The 21414-nt window shown below is 32.3% G+C and overlaps 1 protein-coding gene across 1 annotated transcript in view; it reads left to right on the top strand.

The window, feature by feature from the left end:
* Nucleotides 1-21414, top strand: part of LOC129000314 (voltage-dependent T-type calcium channel subunit alpha-1G-like) — a 167071-nt gene that overhangs the window by 70071 nt on the left and 75586 nt on the right. Inside the window, exon 4 of the mRNA XM_054427276.1 lies at nucleotides 16418-16589. Within this exon, the coding sequence (XP_054283251.1) occupies nucleotides 16418-16589 (172 nt within the window). The remainder of the gene's footprint in view (nucleotides 1-16417; nucleotides 16590-21414) is intronic.

The following is a 21414-nucleotide window of genomic DNA, read 5'->3' as shown; positions in this document are numbered from 1 at the left end:
GTGCAGTCTGGACGTGTTTGTGCATGTCAGAACATGCTTCATGATGTTTTTAAATCCGCAAACAACATCAAAAATATTTATCTTAACCTGTGACTATGTAAAAGAGTTTTCCCCTTTTATTGATATTATAAATTTACTGATACTTAAGTATTTGTATTTGTTTTGTGCATACCAGCAATATTAATATAACCAGTAACCAAAATAATATTTTACCTACGACCTATTTAATCCTTGTTGGCCATTGTACATGCAGGGTTTGTTTAGTGATTAATTAAATACCCACACTTTAAATAACCACAAATTGAACGTTCAAAACCATGACGTTATTTAATAATGTGCAGAGCATATTTTAATCTGATGTTTAGTTAACTTTGAAAGTTTATATTATTAAGAAGCCGAAAGGCGAGTAATAAATTTGGAAGACAGGGTGGAAACAGTTTTTCTTCGATTCTTACAAATTACGCTACAAGATGAATTATGTAAAGACGTTTTAAAACATTAAGTTACATCTCCTTGTTGGTGGTCCCTTTTACTTTGGAAAAATAAAATATATACAATAGATGCAAAGCAAATAAATACAGTTTTTTTGTATTATATAAATTTTTTTTATGAAACTGTACATTGCAATGTCCTCCTTTCAATCCTCTTTTTTGGTGGTAGCTTTTTACTTTGTAAGAAATAAAATATAGGTAATAAAGATTACAGATAAACTAAATTCAGTTTTTATATTTTTATTATATCAGTAACTATCTTTTTTTTGTACACTTAACCCTTTCAGTGCTAGGCCAATAATTGGTATTTCGTAAGACTTTTTTGTTTGCCTTTCAATTCCATTACCTATTGTTGAATTTTAACTGTAATGTTGTCACTATTTTATTAATTAGGCTAATTTTGAAAAATAAGACAATAAGATAATATATATATAACAAAGATCAAATGCCGGAAGTTTCCCCGGAATTTTCTAATTGTAGAGAAATTACTCAAAACTTTCACTCATTGCCACACCTTATTGGATTTTTAACGTTAAATGGTTTCCTTTCAATACGTTATCATTTGTACTGTATGGAACATTAATTGTTTTAATAATACTCTAGTTGTGATTTTTGAATGATACTCTAGTTGTGTTAAAATAAAGAACCAACACTTCTATATACAACCATACCATTACTTTAATCATTGTCTAAGTGGTAAATATAATTGTTGACATATATAATCGATGACGATCGATTTTAGTCTGTGTAGGTTATTGTACTGACTCATTTTTAGTCTCAAAAAAATCTATGTATAAACAAACCATTTTTAGTCGTTTCACAAAGTATGTAGCCTTGTTCTATTGCAACTAATTTGTATTGATCATGTTTCTAGGTCAAATGTGGTTTTAATTGCCAAATAATCCATTACTAATTTAAACTTTAAATCGTGCTTTTTTTCATCATTTATTAGATTTAGTGGTTTGGTTTCGATAAAGTGATTTGGAGTGGTTTTGCTAGATTGATCGGTTCAAACTTTGCTCTTACAGTAGAGAGGCTTACAACTTTCGAAATAGCGAACAGTTGTTGAAATGTTAACTACGACCTACACAACCATAAAATGTATATTATATTTAAGAAAGAATAACAATTTTTTGATACTCAATTCTTAAATCGCACAATAATTTTATTTACCTATTAGTTATTGTACGACTCAAGAACGGACAAATGTAAAATGTTACATTTATGAATTTTGTGTTTTGAAAATTACGGTAATAAAAACCCTTTAACCAATTTTATTTTGCCTCCCTTGCTGTTACTATAACACAAAGTCATAAAGACGTACTGAAAAAACTTTCTTTATAATTAATCATCCGAAATTTAAAATTTTTATTTAATTTAAAGCAAGAATGAAGACTGTTTTTCTTCGTTCTTCGCAAATTGCGTAAGGTGATGTATTATGTAAAGGTGCGTGTAAACATTTACTGTTCATCTCTTTTCAATTTTCTTTGTTTAACGTTGAGATCAGTTTCCGGTGCTATATCGGTTAAAAAAATATTCGTAACTACATCCTTAAGATTATTTTGATTTTATGTTTTACATCCTATTCGGAGAGAAAAAGGTTATATGGTTTGAAATATTTTTTAAGGTTATTATTTTAACTATGATACCTGAATACATTTATTTACTCCACACATATACTATTGGGCTATTATTCTAACATGATAAGTCTTCAAATAAAGCTATTAGTGAAAAAATATAATACTGAAACAAATTGTATTTATAAGTCGTGTAAATTATTCCTTGACTTATTGATTAACTACTTAAATTTCACTTCTAATTTCTTTTAGTGCTCAACAAGATAAAAAGTAGCAAAGTAACTTATTGTGAATATACTGGAGATTGAATCCATTCCATCTTACGTTTTTATTCAAATATACTATGGTATAGCCCTTCTTCTTCAAAACAAAATGGTACCACCCCTATGCTTTAAAAATAGTTGCAACTTTGTGATTTTTCCCCATGAAATATCATAGTTACTCCTACCGCCTGCCCATGCTAAAAGTTGTTAACCATTAAATGTTTCAGATACACAGTTACAGCGTTCTGGGTTCGAATTCTGTCAATCATTAAGTTGAGGTATATTTTTCCATGAAATGTGTTCATAAAAGGGACATGTTATTAGGAATCCGTTGTAATGACTATTAACGATTTCAAAACATGTATTAAATTAAAATGGCTGCCAGAATATAGTTTTTTTTAGTGAATGTTAAGTCCAAAATACTATTAATTTTTAATTAGTGTTTTTTTCCTTTAGTCATAGAAAAGTTCCCTATCTATTAGTTAAGTTATCTGTAACATAATAATGATAATTAGGTGTTCTAAATAGATAAATATATAGGTACTAAATAAGGAACGAAAGAAACATATTTGACCACAATAGCGTTTTTGGACATTTTAAGCACATCAAGGTTACTTTCAATATCAAAATGACTAAATATAATATATATTTATGCTTAACGACACCCAATAATAAAAATTAAACATTGGTTGAATGTCAAGAATCAATAATATACATCAATCGCAAAATGTTAAAAACAGTTCCCAAACTAAAAAAATAATCAAATAACGAAACATAGTTAATTAGTAGACAGAAAATACACAGTACACACCGAACAGTTTGTTCGTGTTCAGATGTAAGTGTATTCAGAGATAATGATTGTTTGTGTAACTACCCACGTGTACAAACATGTTAGGATGTGATTGCTCAAACATGTCCAAGCACGTTCGAACATGCCTGTCCAACTGTCGGACCACAAGAATTGCCATTGCAAACATTGCTTTGGTTAACAACTGATTGGTGAATCAAATCGTTAAAGTGAAAATTGTTATAGATTTTTGTGCCTTCATTTAAATTATATCTCCGGGAATAAGAAAGTTGTTGCAAGTGTTGTTGTTTTAGAAATGTTATGTAAATGGCTGCAAATGCCAAGATTAAAAATTTTTGTGTAAGTTTGAATACAGTTTGAAAACATATAGAAAGGGTATATCAGTGAAGTTTTCTCAGAAACTTTTAGGTTATCGACTCAGGAGAAACCCGGAAGTCTCAAGAGGTCTTTGTGTGTTTCCGGTCTGTCGCCCAATCACAACAACTCTGTTTGTCCGGTTCCTCTCAAGTCCGATTTTTGAAGACCTTTAGAAGACGCTTCTATTAAGATAAACTTTTATAACTGAAATTACATGTGTTAAATTGTATGCACGCTGTACATAAAGAATTGGTAGTTGATATTCTAGAGAATTTTTTTTATCTTTAATTAAATATTTAGAAAATACATGTTACCATTCAATTAATACGGATGTTTTTTTTTTAAACTTCCTTATTTGTTCATTTAAAAACTGCAATAGATAGAAATATGCAATTTGCGGGAATCACCTATTGACGCTGAGGTGACGATTATTGTGAATTCAATGTTAAGTTAATATTCACCCCCTTTCTATTCCTTCCTTTAACTTAAACTTTTTTTATAGCAAGGTACTCCTTGTGACATATCCAATGAGAGGGCATGGAAATAGAAAAAGAATGGCGCAAACTAGAGGCCTCTACGCATATCCTATCAAAAGTTATAACAGTTCAACATTTTAATTCCGCCCCTTAAAAACGCGTTTTTTAACGGCTATTATAGCTCGAAAACGGTCAGAGCTAGCAAAGATTTGAAAGCATTTTCATGGTCCGGAATAACATTTTTTACAAAACACTCTTAGGCCTTTTACGAAAATCGCACTCCTTCACCTTAAAAATGCTTAACTCCTAAAACTTGTAAGATTTAAAATATAGGATAAAAAACACTTCAAATATATATTTATAGAATAAGATTATTTTTGAATCATCTCAACACTAAACCACCTTTACTAATGATTTGATATACCTAACGTTCAATATTCAATTTAACCAACATATTCAATCTAAAACTAAAAGGAGATCTGCTAGATATGATGTTCTCAAAGTAGTCATGGGAAAACATTTATGAAGTCTGGGGGTTATTGGTAATGGTAAAATTATACAGCATTGCATATTGCAACACTCCTCTGCCACTCTTGCAAGTTCAGACATGAAACTAGGATTCCAGGACATTGTCTGAATCTACATTATTTTGCATATAACCTAAATATTCGATGATATGACTTTGTTTTTTTATCCATATTATTATTTATCTATTATATAAACGAATGTGTGTTGTTAAACCTGAAAAACAATCATGAACAAAAATAACACGCCCACAGAAATAAGCTTGTTACTTTATTCAGTAATTTTGGTTTATAAGTATTGGCACTAGTTATAATTTTAGTTAAGGACTGATATGAACTCTATATTTCTGTTGATAACAGGACGTATTGTTTCAACATATCTGTTGTAAACATTGGGTTCATATCAGTCCTTCACTAAAATTATCACTCGCGACAATAGACCATACCTATAGTGTTGTATATTACATAATATTTTGACAGCCTAAAATGTAAGTAATGAACACAACAATATTTTATACAATTTATATATTCTATTTTTTTACATAAATATTTTATAAACCAATTATTGCACTAAATTCTTTGTTTAAACGAGACATGCCGTGTTTGACTAATGTAGGTACAACATATTCTAATCAGTAATTTCATATTGGCCCCAAAGTATCTAATATCCTTTACCCGAATGGTATGTGTTGTCTAACAAACGTTTAAAGCACAAGTCCCCCGGCAATAAAGGAACCAAGCAGCATCGTTTACCTTTTATTTCAGTATTATTAGTAAGTATACGTTAATGTATTCAGATTACTCTATATATCTTTATTTCGCGTATAGATTTAACGGAGTTTTTTGTTTATTAAATAATATTTTATTTCGTTATTTTATTTTCGTTTGTTGTATATTTGGGTTTGTTGTGTATTCGTTTATACAGGGCGTTTTTAACAAGTTACAAGTAACATAGGATACGATAAAACAAGCTCACATTTTTATATTCGTGTATTTTTATTTCATTGGAAGTCAGAAAATATACATTGTTGCATAGTTATCAATGATTTTTAGTTTTATTGGGAATTTTACGCGAATGAGTCTCAACTTGAGAAAAAACCCACATTTATTCTTATTTAAAATTAATTATCAATAACACTAAATTGAGCAGAGCGAGTGAAGCTCTTATACCTCGAGTCTTATGCATTTCGTAATATGCAAACTCATTCTAGACTGCTGAAGCAGTCATTTTCATATTTCGCTTGGCGATAAAGACCCAATCTGTGAGTGTTAACAACTATATGGCGTTAACAAACTATAAGGAATCCGCCCCACGGGACCCCAAAATAATAAGATCATTGTTATAGTTATAAAACATATAACTATAATCTGAAGTAAGTCCTTAACGTGAGTTTCTATATTTCGCGCCTTCATTTTGATTAAAGCAAAACGTGTACTGCACCCACATTGCGGTTCAAACAGTGAAGGAGTTTCCTTCTATTGAACTTGGAACACTATTTCTACTGCATTGTTTTGTTTTGTTTTAAAAAATTCTATAATTATTTTTATATAATATTTTCCTAACGTATTGTACAAAGTAAATTGAATTTTAATATTGGTAACAATTAGCCCATGTTTATACAGTAAAAAATAAGATTCGTTATTTTCCTAATAAATTACAAATCGGAACTTCTAATTATAGCTCATTTATGTTTAACCTCACATACAATGAACGCTATAATGTTGTTCATTTTTAGGTATTGGTTTTCTCCGTTATAATGTGTTACCGGTACTACAAATAATTGCTATAAGCTATAAATTATTACAACCAAGTTCGTAAATACAAATTTACGCACATTCTTTTATGCATTACATAAAACACAGACAGTTAATTGTAAAATGCCATTGTTATATATCAAAACCTATATCCCGTTCCAACTAGTTTGAAAAAGCCCATTTGTCTAATAGCCCAACATTAATTATACCCTGAAGGTTTTTCTAGTGAATGGCGAAAGAGTTTTCAATTACGGTTAGTGAAGATCAAATGCCGGAGGTTTCCCTGGAATTTTCTAATTGCAGAGAAATAACTTAAAACTTTCTCGCAGCGCGGATCTTTATTGGATTTTCAGCTGTAAATAGTTACGCTTTATGCTATTACCTTTTATTTATCACCGATTCAATTTGTGTTTTTATAACAGGTTATTTATTATTCCCAAACTATGAACTGACGTCTTATAATGTTTGGGTTATGTACTATGTGTCAAATTAAATTACTTAATATATTGAAAATGAATAAAAGTAATTTCTTACTATCTGTAATGTTGCAAACCTTCTTGCAATTATTTTTTTTAACGATGGTCTTTAATCTCGCAAAATAAATATGTGTCAAACTATATTTTGATCACACAAAAACAATAGAACACCTTCCTGTACCGGTAAACCGGAAATCTCAAGGGATATCAAACCTCATTTCCACCTTGTCAACCAATCTCAGCACGGATGACCAGACAAATATTTTCTCACCAATGCTTACCTTGGTGAGAAATCTATTTCAAAACTGGTGTGTAATCTCTAGGTATAATCATACCTATCTAGGTATGTAATCTCTAGAGGTACCTAAACGATAGCTATGCTTTAAAATAGCACAATACATACTTTATTTTATGTAAGAGGCATTGCTGCGTAAAAATTAGTCAGCCTTTGATATTCTTGTGCTTGAAATTCATAATATACGCCATTATACACATAAATAGGCTTGAAGCTATAAAATCCATTTGTTTTCAAACTAAAATCAACTAAAATAATTCATTACAAAAATAATATCCACTGAGTGACACAAATTATCGATCATAATTTATTATACAGTTAAATGAATGGTGAAAATACCACAAAATGTGAAAAGATCAGGCAGCGGATTCCTGTCATGTCGGGTGCAGTACGTGTTTGTGCATGTCAGAACATGCTTCAAGGTGATTTTAAATCTGCAAATAGCATCAACAATATTTATCTTAACCTGTGACTATGTAAAAGAGTTTTTCCCCTCGATATAATAAATTTACTGATACTTAAATTTTTGTATTTGTTATGTGGCTATGATTACTAGGAATATTAATATGACCAGTAACCAAAATAATACTTTGCCTACGACCTATTTAATCCTTGTTGGCCATTTACATGCAGGATTTGTTTAGTGATTAATTAAATACAAACACTTTAAATAACCACACGTTGAACGAATATGCAGAGCATATTTTAAACTGTTGTTTAGTTAACTTTGAAAAGTTTATATTATTAAGAAGCTGAAAGGCGAGTAATAAATTTGGAAGACAGGGCGGAAACAGTTTTTCTTCGATTCTTACAAATTACACTACAAGATGAATTATGTAAAGACGTTTGAAAATATTAAGCTCCATCTCCTTGTTGGTGGTCCCTTTTACTTTGGAAAAATAAAATATATGCAATAGATGCAAAGCAAATAAATACTGTTTTTTTTCTATTATACCAGACTCTATTTTTTATGAAACTGTAAATTGCAATGTCCTCCTTTCAAACCATTTGTCAACATTCAATCTTTGTTGGTGGTAGCTTTTTACTTTTTAAGAAATAAAATATAGGTAATAAACATTACAGATCAAATAAATTCAGTTTTTATATTTTTTTATTATATCAGTAACTATCTTTATTATGTTTCTTTTAAATGACCTAAGATGTGAGCTTATAAACGGCAAATCAATATATTAGCTGATCTTTGTCATGTGATCGTCAGTTTTGTAGCTTGATTTTATTTTTTATTTGTTAAGCCTTTAGACAGCTATTCCCATTTTAATATGACATTGGTTATCTAACACTATTTGTTACTTAACAAAGGTATTGCATAGTTCTAATCTTACAATTTTTACAATTTTTACAATTTTACCATTTGGACCTGTGCTGTTCAATTTGTACACGTCTGACTTGTTTTGAAGTGTGGAATATTGTACAACACTCTTATATGCTGATGACTGCCAACTACACTTGTCATACAAGCCAGACATGTCATCAGAAGAAATCCGGCTCATCAATGCTGATTTGCACAGCATTTTTCAATGGTATGTCATGAATGGCCTTGGATTGAATGTTGACAAGTGTGTAGTCATGCATACTGGACCAAACATTATGATGCAGGAATTGAGTAAATCTGCTATAGAAGTCACCCTTGATGGCATGAGATTGTCTGTTTGCGACACTGTCAACACGCTTGGTGTTGTACTTGACAAAGGCCTCTCTTTTTCTGACCATGTCACATCTGCAGTCCAACGCGCAGTGGGTAGACTCAGAGGTCTTAGCAGATTTAAAACTCTACTGCCGGAAAATGCCAAAATGCAACTCATGCGGTCCTTGGTCCTCCCAGCCTTTACATATTGCTTTCCTGCATATGGAAACAGCATCTTTAAGGGGGGTATGGCAAGAGTTCAAAGAATTCAAAATTCTGCCATAAGGTTCATTTATGGCCTTAACCGCTTTGACCACGTGTCCTCCTTCCGAGATGCTGCAAAGCTCATCCCAATGGATGACATGTGCAGGAGGCTGACCGGCTGCCTGTTCCACAAAGTGCTCACGCTGGGAGAGCCTCAGTACCTCAGCGAGAGGCTTAAGTACAGGGGAGAGCTCTGTCTGCGTGGTACTCGTTCTGACCGCAGGCTTCACTTTCCTAAAGTGAGGCTTGAGGTTGTAAAAAGTAATTTCGACCCGCAGTTGTATAATGGCCTCCCACAGGACATAAAGAGCTCCAAATCATATGGTTCATTCAGGGCGGCAATGAAGAAAAAACAACTGTAAAATGTAAATTGTAATTTTTTTTTCTTTGTAGTTATTTGTATATAATATTTGTGTATATATTAGGCTAGTTTAGTTTTAATTTGACTCGAGTGAGTTTGAAAAACATGTATATGAAACTCGCTTGTAAATAAATGCCTTTTTATTTATTATTACCACCAATTACTGTATGTTCCTTTTTTCCGTTCAAACTAAATGCAATTAAAATCCCAATTTAATTTTAATGTTATATGTTGCCATGTTAAATTTACAATCTATTATATTATTTAAGTGATACAATCAAATTTTTTGTAAACGGTTAAGGCCATTTACCAAATAATAATATAAAGCATATGGCATATATAAATTAAGCTTAGAGTGTGTAGATTTGCCGAAAAGTATTGATATGGACGTGAGTGATTAAAGGTATTCGGAACACGATGAATATGAGATTAACAAACCATGTATGTTGTTCGTTCCAAGAGGTTGTCACCGATCGAACATGTCGAAATTTAATTGAAAAGTATTAAAGACGTCGTGAAAGATAGCGGTGAGTTCAGGTAAAACCGTTTTTACCCACCTCGGTTACCTTAGGACGTAAGGTATGAAGGTTCCACTGCTTTTAACATTCTTTCAGATGACAATTTTACGAACTTGGGCCCTTTAGATGAAATATAAAGTCAAAATTGATTTGTAGTAGCCATAAATAAATAAGGAGGAGGTCAATTATTGGGTGGGGGTAACTATGGCAACTGTTTTGTCCTAGGACGCTAGGCACGAGCCTGGAATATTTTTTTCACATTACTTCAGGTTAGACCTAAGGGTTGCGGCATTATCACTTGGATAAAATCCATTGGTGACTTGGCAGGATTTGAACCCGGGACTTCAGTGACCCGCACTATAACCACTAGACCAGTTCGTTCCCCTAAATATGCCAACTTTACAATAATTCTTAGTTTTAAGCCTTAGACGTTTTAGTTTCAATAATCGAACACTAATGTTTACAAATACATGCAGCCTGATACAAATGTATGCAGCCTGATATGTAATGGCTTCCAGTCTGGAAGCAAAGCTCAGTCTTCATGCTCTGTAATAATCAATTACTGAGACAGTGCGATCATGACGTAGCTATATCAACGAGGTGTTGGATGATGTGATTGTTCTATCAGGACTAAACCACAGCATTGATTACAGACTAACCAAGCATATGCTTAGCTTACACTTGCTAGATTATCTTGCTAACTGGCAATCTCAATCAATCATAATCCAGACGTGACATTGATTTAACATGAAAGGTGGTCTTTGTTCAAAACCTTATGTGTAAAATGTTCGCCAATCATTATTAGTATGTTTTTGTATACGTGTGGTTACGCAAGGATTCTGTTATTTGGTAAAAAGTTTGATCAAATACAGATTTTATAATATGGAGGCGTTTGGAACGTAAAAAATCACGTTTAGGATCAAAATTTTCCTTATAAATTATTATTGTACGTGACTCGCTTTATGGGATAAAAGGGGAGTTCGCCCAACTACTCAAAAAGAGATTTACACGATTTCTTAGTATTATGACCAATATTAAGTTACCCATGTCACACGTACTAACAAACACATTACAAAGCTTAAAATATAAAGCAGTGCATTACCGTTTTGCACATATCAAACCCCAGGAGGCCTGTTCTTTTATCGAAATAGAAAACGAAAGCCTGCTCCGGCTATTTATAGTAAAAAAAATACTATTTCTATAGTTAATACTTTATAGTTAAATAAATGACTGGTAATGCCACTTCTTGATAAACAGTACTTTGTTAAATTATATTTATTTATTTGAGCTTTCACAAACTGTTCAAATTGTAAAATACAAACTAAAGCGGTCAAAGTAATTACAGAGGATAAACAGAATACCGTGTACAGTGTGTGCGTGTGTGCGTGTAATGATGTCGAGGTGTATTCAGTGATAATGATGGCTTGTGTAACCCACGTGTTCAAACATGTTAGGATGTGATTGCTCAAACATGTCCAAGCACGTTTGAACATGCCTGTCCAACAGCCAGACCACAAAAATTACCATTGCAAACAATTCTTTGCACTCACTGACTGATAAGTTGAATAATTGTTATAGTTTTTCTTTCTTTACATCACCTTTTTAAAAAAAGAGCTTGGTGGCCTCTTTTAACCTTGCATTTCCCCATCCACATAGACTAACTGCCCGTGCGTGGATCGTATCCAGCAAAGCAAGGGGTGAGCCGGTACAGTACGAAGGTGAATTTTACTGATAAAATATTTGTGGCAGTGACCAGGGTCCGATCCCATGAAATCGCTGTCTTGAGCTTGAGCCCGAAGTCCATGATGCTACCGACTGAGCCACCGACTCACCTTAGGAAACATTTTAGGATGGTTTTACAGCTTTTGATTATGTAAAAATATCTTTGTTATATGGATAAAATTGTTAATGTAAAATTCAACTATTGAGTTAATGTAAGTGAGCCAGCAAAGAATAATTATATCTAAGCCACCTTATAGGATATTGACTCAGTAAACACAGGAAGTCTCAAGAGATCTTTGTGAGTTTCCGGTCTGTCGACCAATCACAACAACTCTCTGTTTGTCGGGTTTCCTCTCAAGTCCAATCTTGAAAGAACTTAAGATTATCTTCATATCAAACTAAGTATTAAATGTTTTTACAATGTAAATATTATACGATAGTCTGTAGAACCATAAAGTTTAATTGTTGTAACTTATATTATTCTCATAGTATATTATAAACAGAAACAGTGTTTAACTGTGCTTGTTATTTCTTGCCAAACGAGACTATACCCAATGTTGAACCGGATATCTGCTTTGAGCATGTCGAAACAAGATTGGCTTTGTCTGCCAGCCCAAAGCACAATTATTGCAATACGTATGGTGTCATAGGAGTTGGCTAATGAGCAACATGTCATATCAATTGATTAATCTTTGGAAGAACACGATTACCCATTCAACTATGACGTAGACAACCTGAATAAAAGAAAATACTAATGACTAAGGTTCTCTGAAACACCCCTTTTACGCACGTACTTCTCAATAGATTTTTACTATGGAGGGGACATTTAAAAGTTGATGATCTAGCAAAGGATTAAAGGTAATTTCATTTTGGGCATCACCTTCCTAGCGTTTGATTTATTTTTAGAGTTAATTTTCAAAGATCCAGTGATGGTGACCAATTTGTAATTTAATGACAGCTCATCCTTAACATTTATATTGTAAACAGGTAGTTAGATAGATGATGTTTGGATAGTTAACAAAAGACGAAACCGTTCATGAAAATGTATTATAAAAAGTCTAAGCTACTCTTACTAGCGATATTTATTTGTAGCCTGATTGAGTTAGGTAAATCACTTTGCATGACAACAATTAACTAATTTTATTTATTATAAATTAGTTTTCATTACATTATCATTATCAATTGAGATGGGTACGCAACAATTCATTTTTTTCTGCTTGTTTTAGATATTATTTATATAGTTTTAATCAGCACGGCCTATATCGTATTTTAGCTCAAAAGTGAGTGAAGGGTGAGTCAGATGATATCTTCACCTAATAACTGACTAAAACACACCTCGTCTTTAAAAGTTAAAAAATATTGCTTTACGAATAAAGCGAACGAATTTTGCCTTAGTAACAAATTTTGAGTTGTATGAAAATGTGCAGTTTGCGTTCAGATCTCCTCATAAATAATTTAATATTTTGAAATTCTTCTTATCAAAAAACTCCTCGAACTAATATTTACCGTACCATATACTTCAATGTATACCATAATTCAACCCTTAACATTAGTTTTTTATATGGGCATGACATTATGGAAAATACGTGGTCTAAGTAGTTATGGGAAAACATTTACGCTTGTGCAAAAGCTGGCGGATGTCCCTGATGGTAAAATTATACAGCATTGCATATTGCAACCCTTCCTGCATGTTCAGAAAAGAGGTAATCCTAGAGGTGTACTGAATCACCATATTTATATGCAACCTCAAAAGTAGAAGATTTGACTTTGCAGTTTCTGAGTACTCTTTTAAAAATTATTTAGAAAAATCATTGGTCGTAAATTTGGTTTTTGTGCCTCTGTAATGTAAAACTTACTTTACTTCATACCTATTTGTAAGCATATTTTAAAGTAAATTTTAATTTGAACCAAACAAAGTGTCATGTCTAGCTTCATTCTTTTTACAGTTGATTCTCGTATACAGAATCTTTGTTAATATCTACCCAACATCCATAAAATTTATTGTATATGTAGATAGTGTGTCAAGTTCCTATGTAGTTTTTCGGGTACTCAAGTTTACTGTCTGGTGTTCTATAATGACACTATTTTTATTGTAAGATAACTTTTAATGTGAAACTACAATTATGTTTTAGTTATTTATTTAATTGATTCATCTGTAATTAACAATGAAAGGTATTTTTAACTATACACTTAAAATAGTCAGTTTCGTCTAGAGAAAAATGGGAAATCGGTGTCGTAATACAGAAGTAGAATCTCGTATACCTTAAAAACCGTGCAAAAATTAAGGAAAAAATTTCCCCAAATTATTATTATCATACTAAAATTATAAATGTGAAAGTGTGTGTGTTTGTTTGTTTGAAGTTCAATCACGCATTAACTACTGGTCGGATTGGAGTGAAATTTGGCATTATGATAGGTCAGATTTCCGATTAACATAAAAAGCTATTCTTATCTAAAACACCCTCTCGTGCTCCACCCCAGTGGCTCAGGAATTTTCAATGTTAACCTTATGAGTATTCATATTTTAAAGGAACCAAAGAATTTTTTGTCAGCTTTTTAAACTAAACAGGTTCGATCTATGACATCCAATAGTTATAAGGTTTACCCACAGGGTGCAGCACTATTAATTTTGTTGCATTATTTTATGATAACAGATATTTGAACAAAGCAGCAACGAAAAGCTGCCATACACAATGAGAAATGTCAAAGGAGGATGGTTTATAGTCACGTTTATGTTTTTAATTCAGTAATTGGCGACAATGATTCAACAGAAATACTTGGAGTGTGATTGAAAATGATGCAATGGAATACGACGCAACAATATAGCCTACAATAGACAACTCGAATTATTAAAAATATATTGAATGGACAGAGAGTGTACACTACGGAGCATTAAAATGGAAAGATGATCCTGCTGGAATGAGTTGTTCTGGTGGAAAAGTTTCTTTACCTGTATTAGAAGAACCGATGAAAGACTATAGTCCCCTACCTTGGAGAAACTGAATATTCGAGGTATTTTCAGTTTCAAGATTTTATTTTGTAATTTTTTAATCGGAGATTAAACATATTGTTGTGTTTTAGATGGTTTTCATTTAGTTTTTAATTGTAATTTAATCTATGTAGATTTTTTAATTGTAACATGATGTTTTATCTATGCAATAAAAAGTGATATTTTTTATTTTTTTCATTGGTGAAGCCACTACGGATAATTATTTGCACTACTATAGACATAGATCTCAATAAAAAAATGTTTTAATATTCTGTTTAATACTTATTCTGTATGATGGTAATACCATCGCAGGCGAAGCCGTGGGTTCAAGCTAGTTATTATTATGTATGTGATAAATGTGAGTAGACAATCGGAACTGTGTTAGAGGTGTTGGGATATGAAAATCAAATTCAACTCACCAATGTGCGTGATCAAATTACAAGCGGTTTTTATAGTCACGTAACACTTTAGCGTTATCAGGTTGGCAACAGGTGGTCGTGTCAGGATTGCCAACATTATGTTAACAAATGTAATACATTGCTGCCAACTTCACCTGCCAAGCAATCAGCTGGTAACACGTGCACTTTGGAGGGAGAAAATGTTGAACTTTATGAATGTTTATCCACTAGTGTCCTTTATAATATGCTTTATAACCCTTTTGAATTTTACAGGTCTAAAATTTAACCTTTTTTTATTAAGGAATTATATTTTGTAAAAAATATGCTTAAACACTGTATCGTTCGATTTTTTATCAACAATTATTTCTTATATAATAATCCCTGGCAATTTCAGTCTTTTGTTAATGGTAAAAATTGAATTAAGTTATGTAAGTAATAGGGGAAAAAGTCTATGACGAATTGTCAATTATTATTAGACGAACCTTATTAATTTCCTTCTCCCTGCCTTATGGTTGAATTTAAATATAAAAATAGGGAGGCTCAGTAGAGAATATATTGTCCGTTGACGTTGATTCACTAAGGTGACTGCATTGGCTATTTGAAACTACTGTAGTTCCCAAATCCCCATATATGCAGGAACTACCATTTCTTTAAATTCTCCTTTTGATAAAAAATACATTCGCCGCAGCAAACTTGCTGACTAAGATATTTCCTTATCGGATTTAAACTAAAATATACTAAGATTTATTCCTCACTTAAATAACATTAGGTTTAGTGAATAAGATACACAGGTTTGCTGCTATGATGAATTATATTTCAATGTACTTGGTATAATAAATTTACTAAAAAATGTTTGATCATATATATCCATAATCACGTTAACAACAACAGTTTATTTATTCTCTATAAGATTAACATTAAAATTTAAACTGTTTTAGGTTTTGTTTATTATTTCCATCACCATTAGACGTACAATGGCGCTTTAATATACCAAATTATTGGTTTTTGAGAAACGTTTTACAAAAAGGTTTGGAAAGAAACTCGCAAATTTCATATTTTGGGGGGTGAAAAATGGTAAAACCAATTTTTACCCTATAAAACCCTTTCCCTATACTCCAGTCGTGCTAGTTCGCAAACTCGTTCAAATAACTATATTATTTACGTATGCACCAAATTTCACTATAATCAAATGATTTTAAATTCAGTTATCAAGTTGACGGACACGTGTATACTTAAGTATATATGTATATTATGAATAATATGATATACATTTAAACTAATGGTGTTTTAGTCTCTGGAGACAACAGAACGCAAAATTGAAGCGGTCCCGGTTCTAGGTCTTATCACGAGACCTACAGCAAACGTTTTTCAGCTGAACCATAGCCTTATCTAGTACACTGTGTATTGGCTGTATTGGTGTATTGGTGTATTGTGTATTGGTGGCTAAGGCTGAACCCTATTTGGACAATTTATTTAAATATAAACCTTTGTGTTGCAGGCATGCGGATCCTAGTCATGCTTCTTCTAGACACCCTGCCTATGCTGGGTAACGTTCTTCTTCTTTGTTTCTTCGTTTTCTTCATTTTCGGAATCATCGGAGTCCAACTTTGGGAAGGTATTCTTCGACAACGGTGTTTTCTAAAACCGATTCCCAACGTCACATATCCTAAGTAAGTAGAACCGTTAAAATTATTGTTTTCAACTTTTTAGACACTAATTTATAGGAGGTTACAAAACTGTATGATATGAACTGTACTGTTTTTTTTTCGGTATGCAAGCAAGTCATGTTTGTATGAATGTAAATCACATTTAATTTATAGTTTGATCATCGCTATATTCTTACTAAACACAACACTAATTTCTCAAATTTGTTGACAGATTTTATACGTTTCATAACAGATAACAGGTATAACTTAAAACAATTCATTATACTTGTTTAAACATTTTTTTAAAATAAAACTTTATTTCATAAAACTTATTAAAAGATTGTCTGATAAAGATACTGCAGTAATTATTTTAATTTTTCATCCATTATTTTCTAGGACATTGTGTATACAATCCTCAAAAGATACGAAAATAAACTGATAAAAACTTATATTATCCATTTCCTACGTATATGATGTGAATTTGTGCTCCTAAAGATCACTGTCAAAAATGCAGGTTTATTTTTTTAATCAATCGTTTGGCCAATTAATATCAGTTTTCCGTAAGCTTTGGCCTTAGAATAAATCACAGTATCAATTGGAGACTAAGTGATACTTCAACGCAACTGTCCTTTCCCGTGACTCTTCAAACTTCCATTCCTAGTTCAAATACATTTAATGAGTCTACAAATCTCCCAAGCCTGCTTAATGGCACGGTTTTCTTGTTTTTCGTCTTCAACAGTCTGAACGCTATCACTTGGATATTTCTCTTCCCCATATGCAGGTTAAGTGCCGGGTTTTATGGTCAGCTAAAATATGGTTTCCATTTCAACTCGTCAAATCCCAATCGGCTTTAATGAGTATTAGTTGGCTACACGACCCCTCTTGCAGATTAGGAAAGCGGTAGAAACTCTGCCGATGTCACTATTTGGTTGGACACTACTCAACCTGTAGAGTGGAGGACGATCTCCTTCTAAGAGCTGGAAAGCCGAGACCCTCTTGCAAGGAGTTGTGTATAGGGTCTTTGAAAGAGAGGGAAAACTTCAATCTTCTGTAAAAAATAAGGGACAGCCGATAAAAGCCAATTTTCAAAACTAGTCTGGAACCTGAAATGCCAGATAAGGCAGATGGTTTCTGAAACTTTTTAGATTCTAAGAGCGAAGAAAGAGTTGAGGTTCGGAAGAAGAAAAACTTTTGAGACCTGGCTATTCTAAAACTTGGCTATTACATAATTGGGGGCACAATTTTTCCTAATTCGGATTATAGCGGGCAAATTACATGATGAGGAGCCACTGACTTGAGCCAGTGGTTGGTAATTCATGCTTATTCCAAAAGTGCGTTTTCTATGACTTTTGGGGAATCGTCACCTAAGGGGAATCTTATTTTGCTATCAAGACTGTGGCCATGAAAAGATTGATTTCTGTCTGTAAGCCTATGGTAAACGATAAAATGGAAATGATAGTTACTTCTGGAAATTATTTCACCATAAGATTTACCTTAGTGTGTCTATGGCCCAAAGGGTGCCTATGACTCTGTTAAGTTCGCGGTTACAACGGGTGGTAGATAATAGTATACGTCACGCTGCAAAGACGTATGTGCCAGTAAACTTTGGTGCAAATTCCATTTATGGAAAAGTGTTATCTACAGACCAACAGATTCTATCAAACACAATATAGTAATGGCACCAAGTGGATAGATACGAAATTACCGTTCTGGATATACCGCGGTCTCTTGGGGCCTGGTGGAAAGCTTGTACTATAGTATTAAACATAGTATAATAACTATTCACAATGTTCCTCTAGCGTATGTGCATAAGACCAACCATACCATGATGGATGTAAAAGAGATGTTTAAAGCAATCATCCTAATCGAAACAATAAAAAGTAAGTTTTAAAAAGCCTTACAAAATATCAACACTACTCTCATTTTACCACAATTGTATGCATTGTTAAAAGGTGTAGCTTTTAACTGTAACACCATTTTTAGAATTGATTTTGTCAAAAACTCTTTGACCTTTATAATTCTATCACATTTGAAGCTGTGCACGATTTAAATTGGGCAAGCCAATCACGTATTTCTATTCCCCTTAACAACCAATCAGAGCGTTTCAATGATTACCGGGTGAAATAGAACTTTTATTTGAAATTGCCGACCCTTTTATGTTATGGAACTAATATTGCTGTAATTTTGATCTTAAGGTCTCAATACCGTTCTAACCTTTTTCAATTCCTACTTTTTCAGGGAGAAGAAATATAGAAATTTAAGTTAAATATACAACCAAAGAAGTGATTTAATTTTTATTTTATAAAACGAGATCTTAAGAAATGTTTAAGTATTAAGTTTTATTTTATAAACTTATATTAATAGAATTTAGACTTTTAAGAATTTTTCAAAAAAAATCATGATTTCCACATTTCTCCTTCAATGGAGAAATTAGGCTATTGTTTTCGTCAAAATTATTGAGTTCGAGTTTTGGGTAGAAATATCCGTTTGGGTCCTCTTGAACCCATAAAAGGTTTTGTGCGTGTTTGTATTTGAGTGTGTGTATGTTTGTGCGTGTGTGTACATCAGTGGTCCAATTTTAATAAATATGTGGGTAAATAATCTATGGTATCTTCAGGAGTTTTTTTATTAATTTCGGAAAGATTTTTTAGTAGGGATTTTTCTATAAACGAGAAAATTGTTAATTTTAGGAACAAGTCTCAACGATTTTGGTTAGAAATTATGTAACGTATGTTATGGTCCTTTTAACACCAAACAAAATGGTAATCCCCAGTTTAAAAAAAAATACGGATTGATTGTTGTTGCAGATTTTGTAGTTAACATAAATTATATCACCCCTAATTAACCCTATTACCCTATTAAATATCATATTTGCTAACACCGCATGGATTTGTTAAGGGTTGTTATTATTTATTATTCTACGCAAATAAAACTTCATTTTGGTGTTAATTAAATACACCAAATGTTCCAATGTTCCAATGTTAATTAAATTATAAGAAATTTTCAAAATCGCATTTAACTACTTTTTAAAACTTTTTTTCTTTTCTTCGTACTCTCAAACTAAATACTTTGATGTACAGTTGTATCTACGTCTACTGTGCCTACATAAAGGCCATTGTTACATTGTAATTGGTTGTGCAATTTGTCAGTTTACTTCAATTGTGGACGACATTTTTACCCTTTACTACATTCGTTTACATTTTATGTTTTACATTATTACCGAGAATCAAATATAAACCTTCCAGAACCTTACTTATTGTAAGGTCATTTAACCTCAATTTTAGTTTCTCTTTCAACATTGTGCATCAAAATACACTAATCTTATAATTTATATTTAATGACTGGTCTACTTTTAATTACAGTAGTTTTAGTCTGAACGTGTTACTCCATGCACGTTCCGTGTATGCAATTCAGCTTCAGTACCCTATATGTCCATTATTCTTTTTTCCGGATGTAAAAACCGACGTATCCAACAATTCAAATAGTTGTATTGTAATCCCTACTTCTAGCCTAAACCAATCGCCATTTTCTTAATACTCTATGCCTTTCTAACACTTTACTCTGTGTATACTCTTTTACCTCCCCGCATTGTTTTTCCGTTACGGTCCAGAGAACTCTTACTCTATGTGTTCCTCACGATGATCTTCATACTCTGTGATGTTGCAGGGAGATCGGCGAGGAGTTCACGATACGAGCGAGGGTCACGGAGTAAGAAAACGACCTTGAAAACTCCCTGACTTGTTGAAAAAAACCTTCAATTGTTGTTCTTCTCCTTCTCTCTCGCTCGTGTCTATCTTTCTCTCTGTCTCTCTCTAACATGTTGAATGCGTTGTATTTGTTGTTGTGACAAAAACTGTGGTTGATGTTAAGAGTTGTTAAGGTATTTGGTGGTGAGGGATTTTGTTTGTTTTCTGCATATTCTTCTTGTTTTCCCCTACAATCAAACCCAAATAGTTTATTTGTTTTTGGTGCACAAACAACATTAACACTTTTCACTATCGCTTTAAATATTTAACTTTTTAGTGTTGATTTTTAACTTTTTTTATCTTTTTATGTTTTTATTACGTTTATTATTTGTTGTATTCAATTTTTCACATACCGTATGGGAAGTAATGCAACTCTAAAGCAACAAATATAATATACGAGATAGAATACTATATGTAAATTTTAACTTTAAAAGTTTCACCAAAAACGTTATGCATACTAAACAATGGGATAAATTGATTATGTACTGAGTACTAAACATGAATGGTTGTCTGGAATGAAATGGAAATGGAATGGGAATGGACGATAGTGGAATGGCTGAATGGGAATGTACTGCCACTAATGTGGTGACGACAGTATGGAATGAATGTCTGACAAAATGAATGTAATCTCATGAAACAAACGAATGTAAATACCTGTTAGAATTTGTACATTTCCTGTACAGCTGTACTATTGTGTTGTATTGTATATTTCCGGTTTGTTTAGATAAATAATTGTGTTCGTATACTGGTGTGTGACACGAATACTAGAGTATGGTCAGAATGCAGTATATGACAAACGAATGAAATTAATTGATGTGTAGTATTTTCATGTGTAGAAATTAGTCCGTGCTGGTACTGAAGTAAATACGCTTTCGTAAATTTAGTTGTGTAAAGATAGAAGGGATTTCTTTGATTAATGATGGGCGTATTTCAATCGTGGGTGTTTGTTACCTTGGGTAATTTAAAGAAATTCGTGATAATTATTTAAATTAAAAAACTAGTGTAAAATAATTTTTTTAATTTGATTTAATCCGTGTGATCATCACAAAAACTTGGATTTCAGAGAATTTCACAAATTCTCACCAAATACTCATATATTATGG

The sequence above is a fragment of the Macrosteles quadrilineatus genome, unplaced genomic scaffold (genome assembly GCF_028750875.1).
Source record: "Macrosteles quadrilineatus isolate MER2022 unplaced genomic scaffold, UCM_ALF_1.0 Scaffold_8__2_contigs__length_117827958, whole genome shotgun sequence".
NCBI classification, from domain to species: Eukaryota; Metazoa; Arthropoda; class Insecta; order Hemiptera; family Cicadellidae; genus Macrosteles; species Macrosteles quadrilineatus.
Note: the sequence above shows the minus strand (reverse complement) of the source record. Positions and strands in the feature narration are given on the sequence as shown.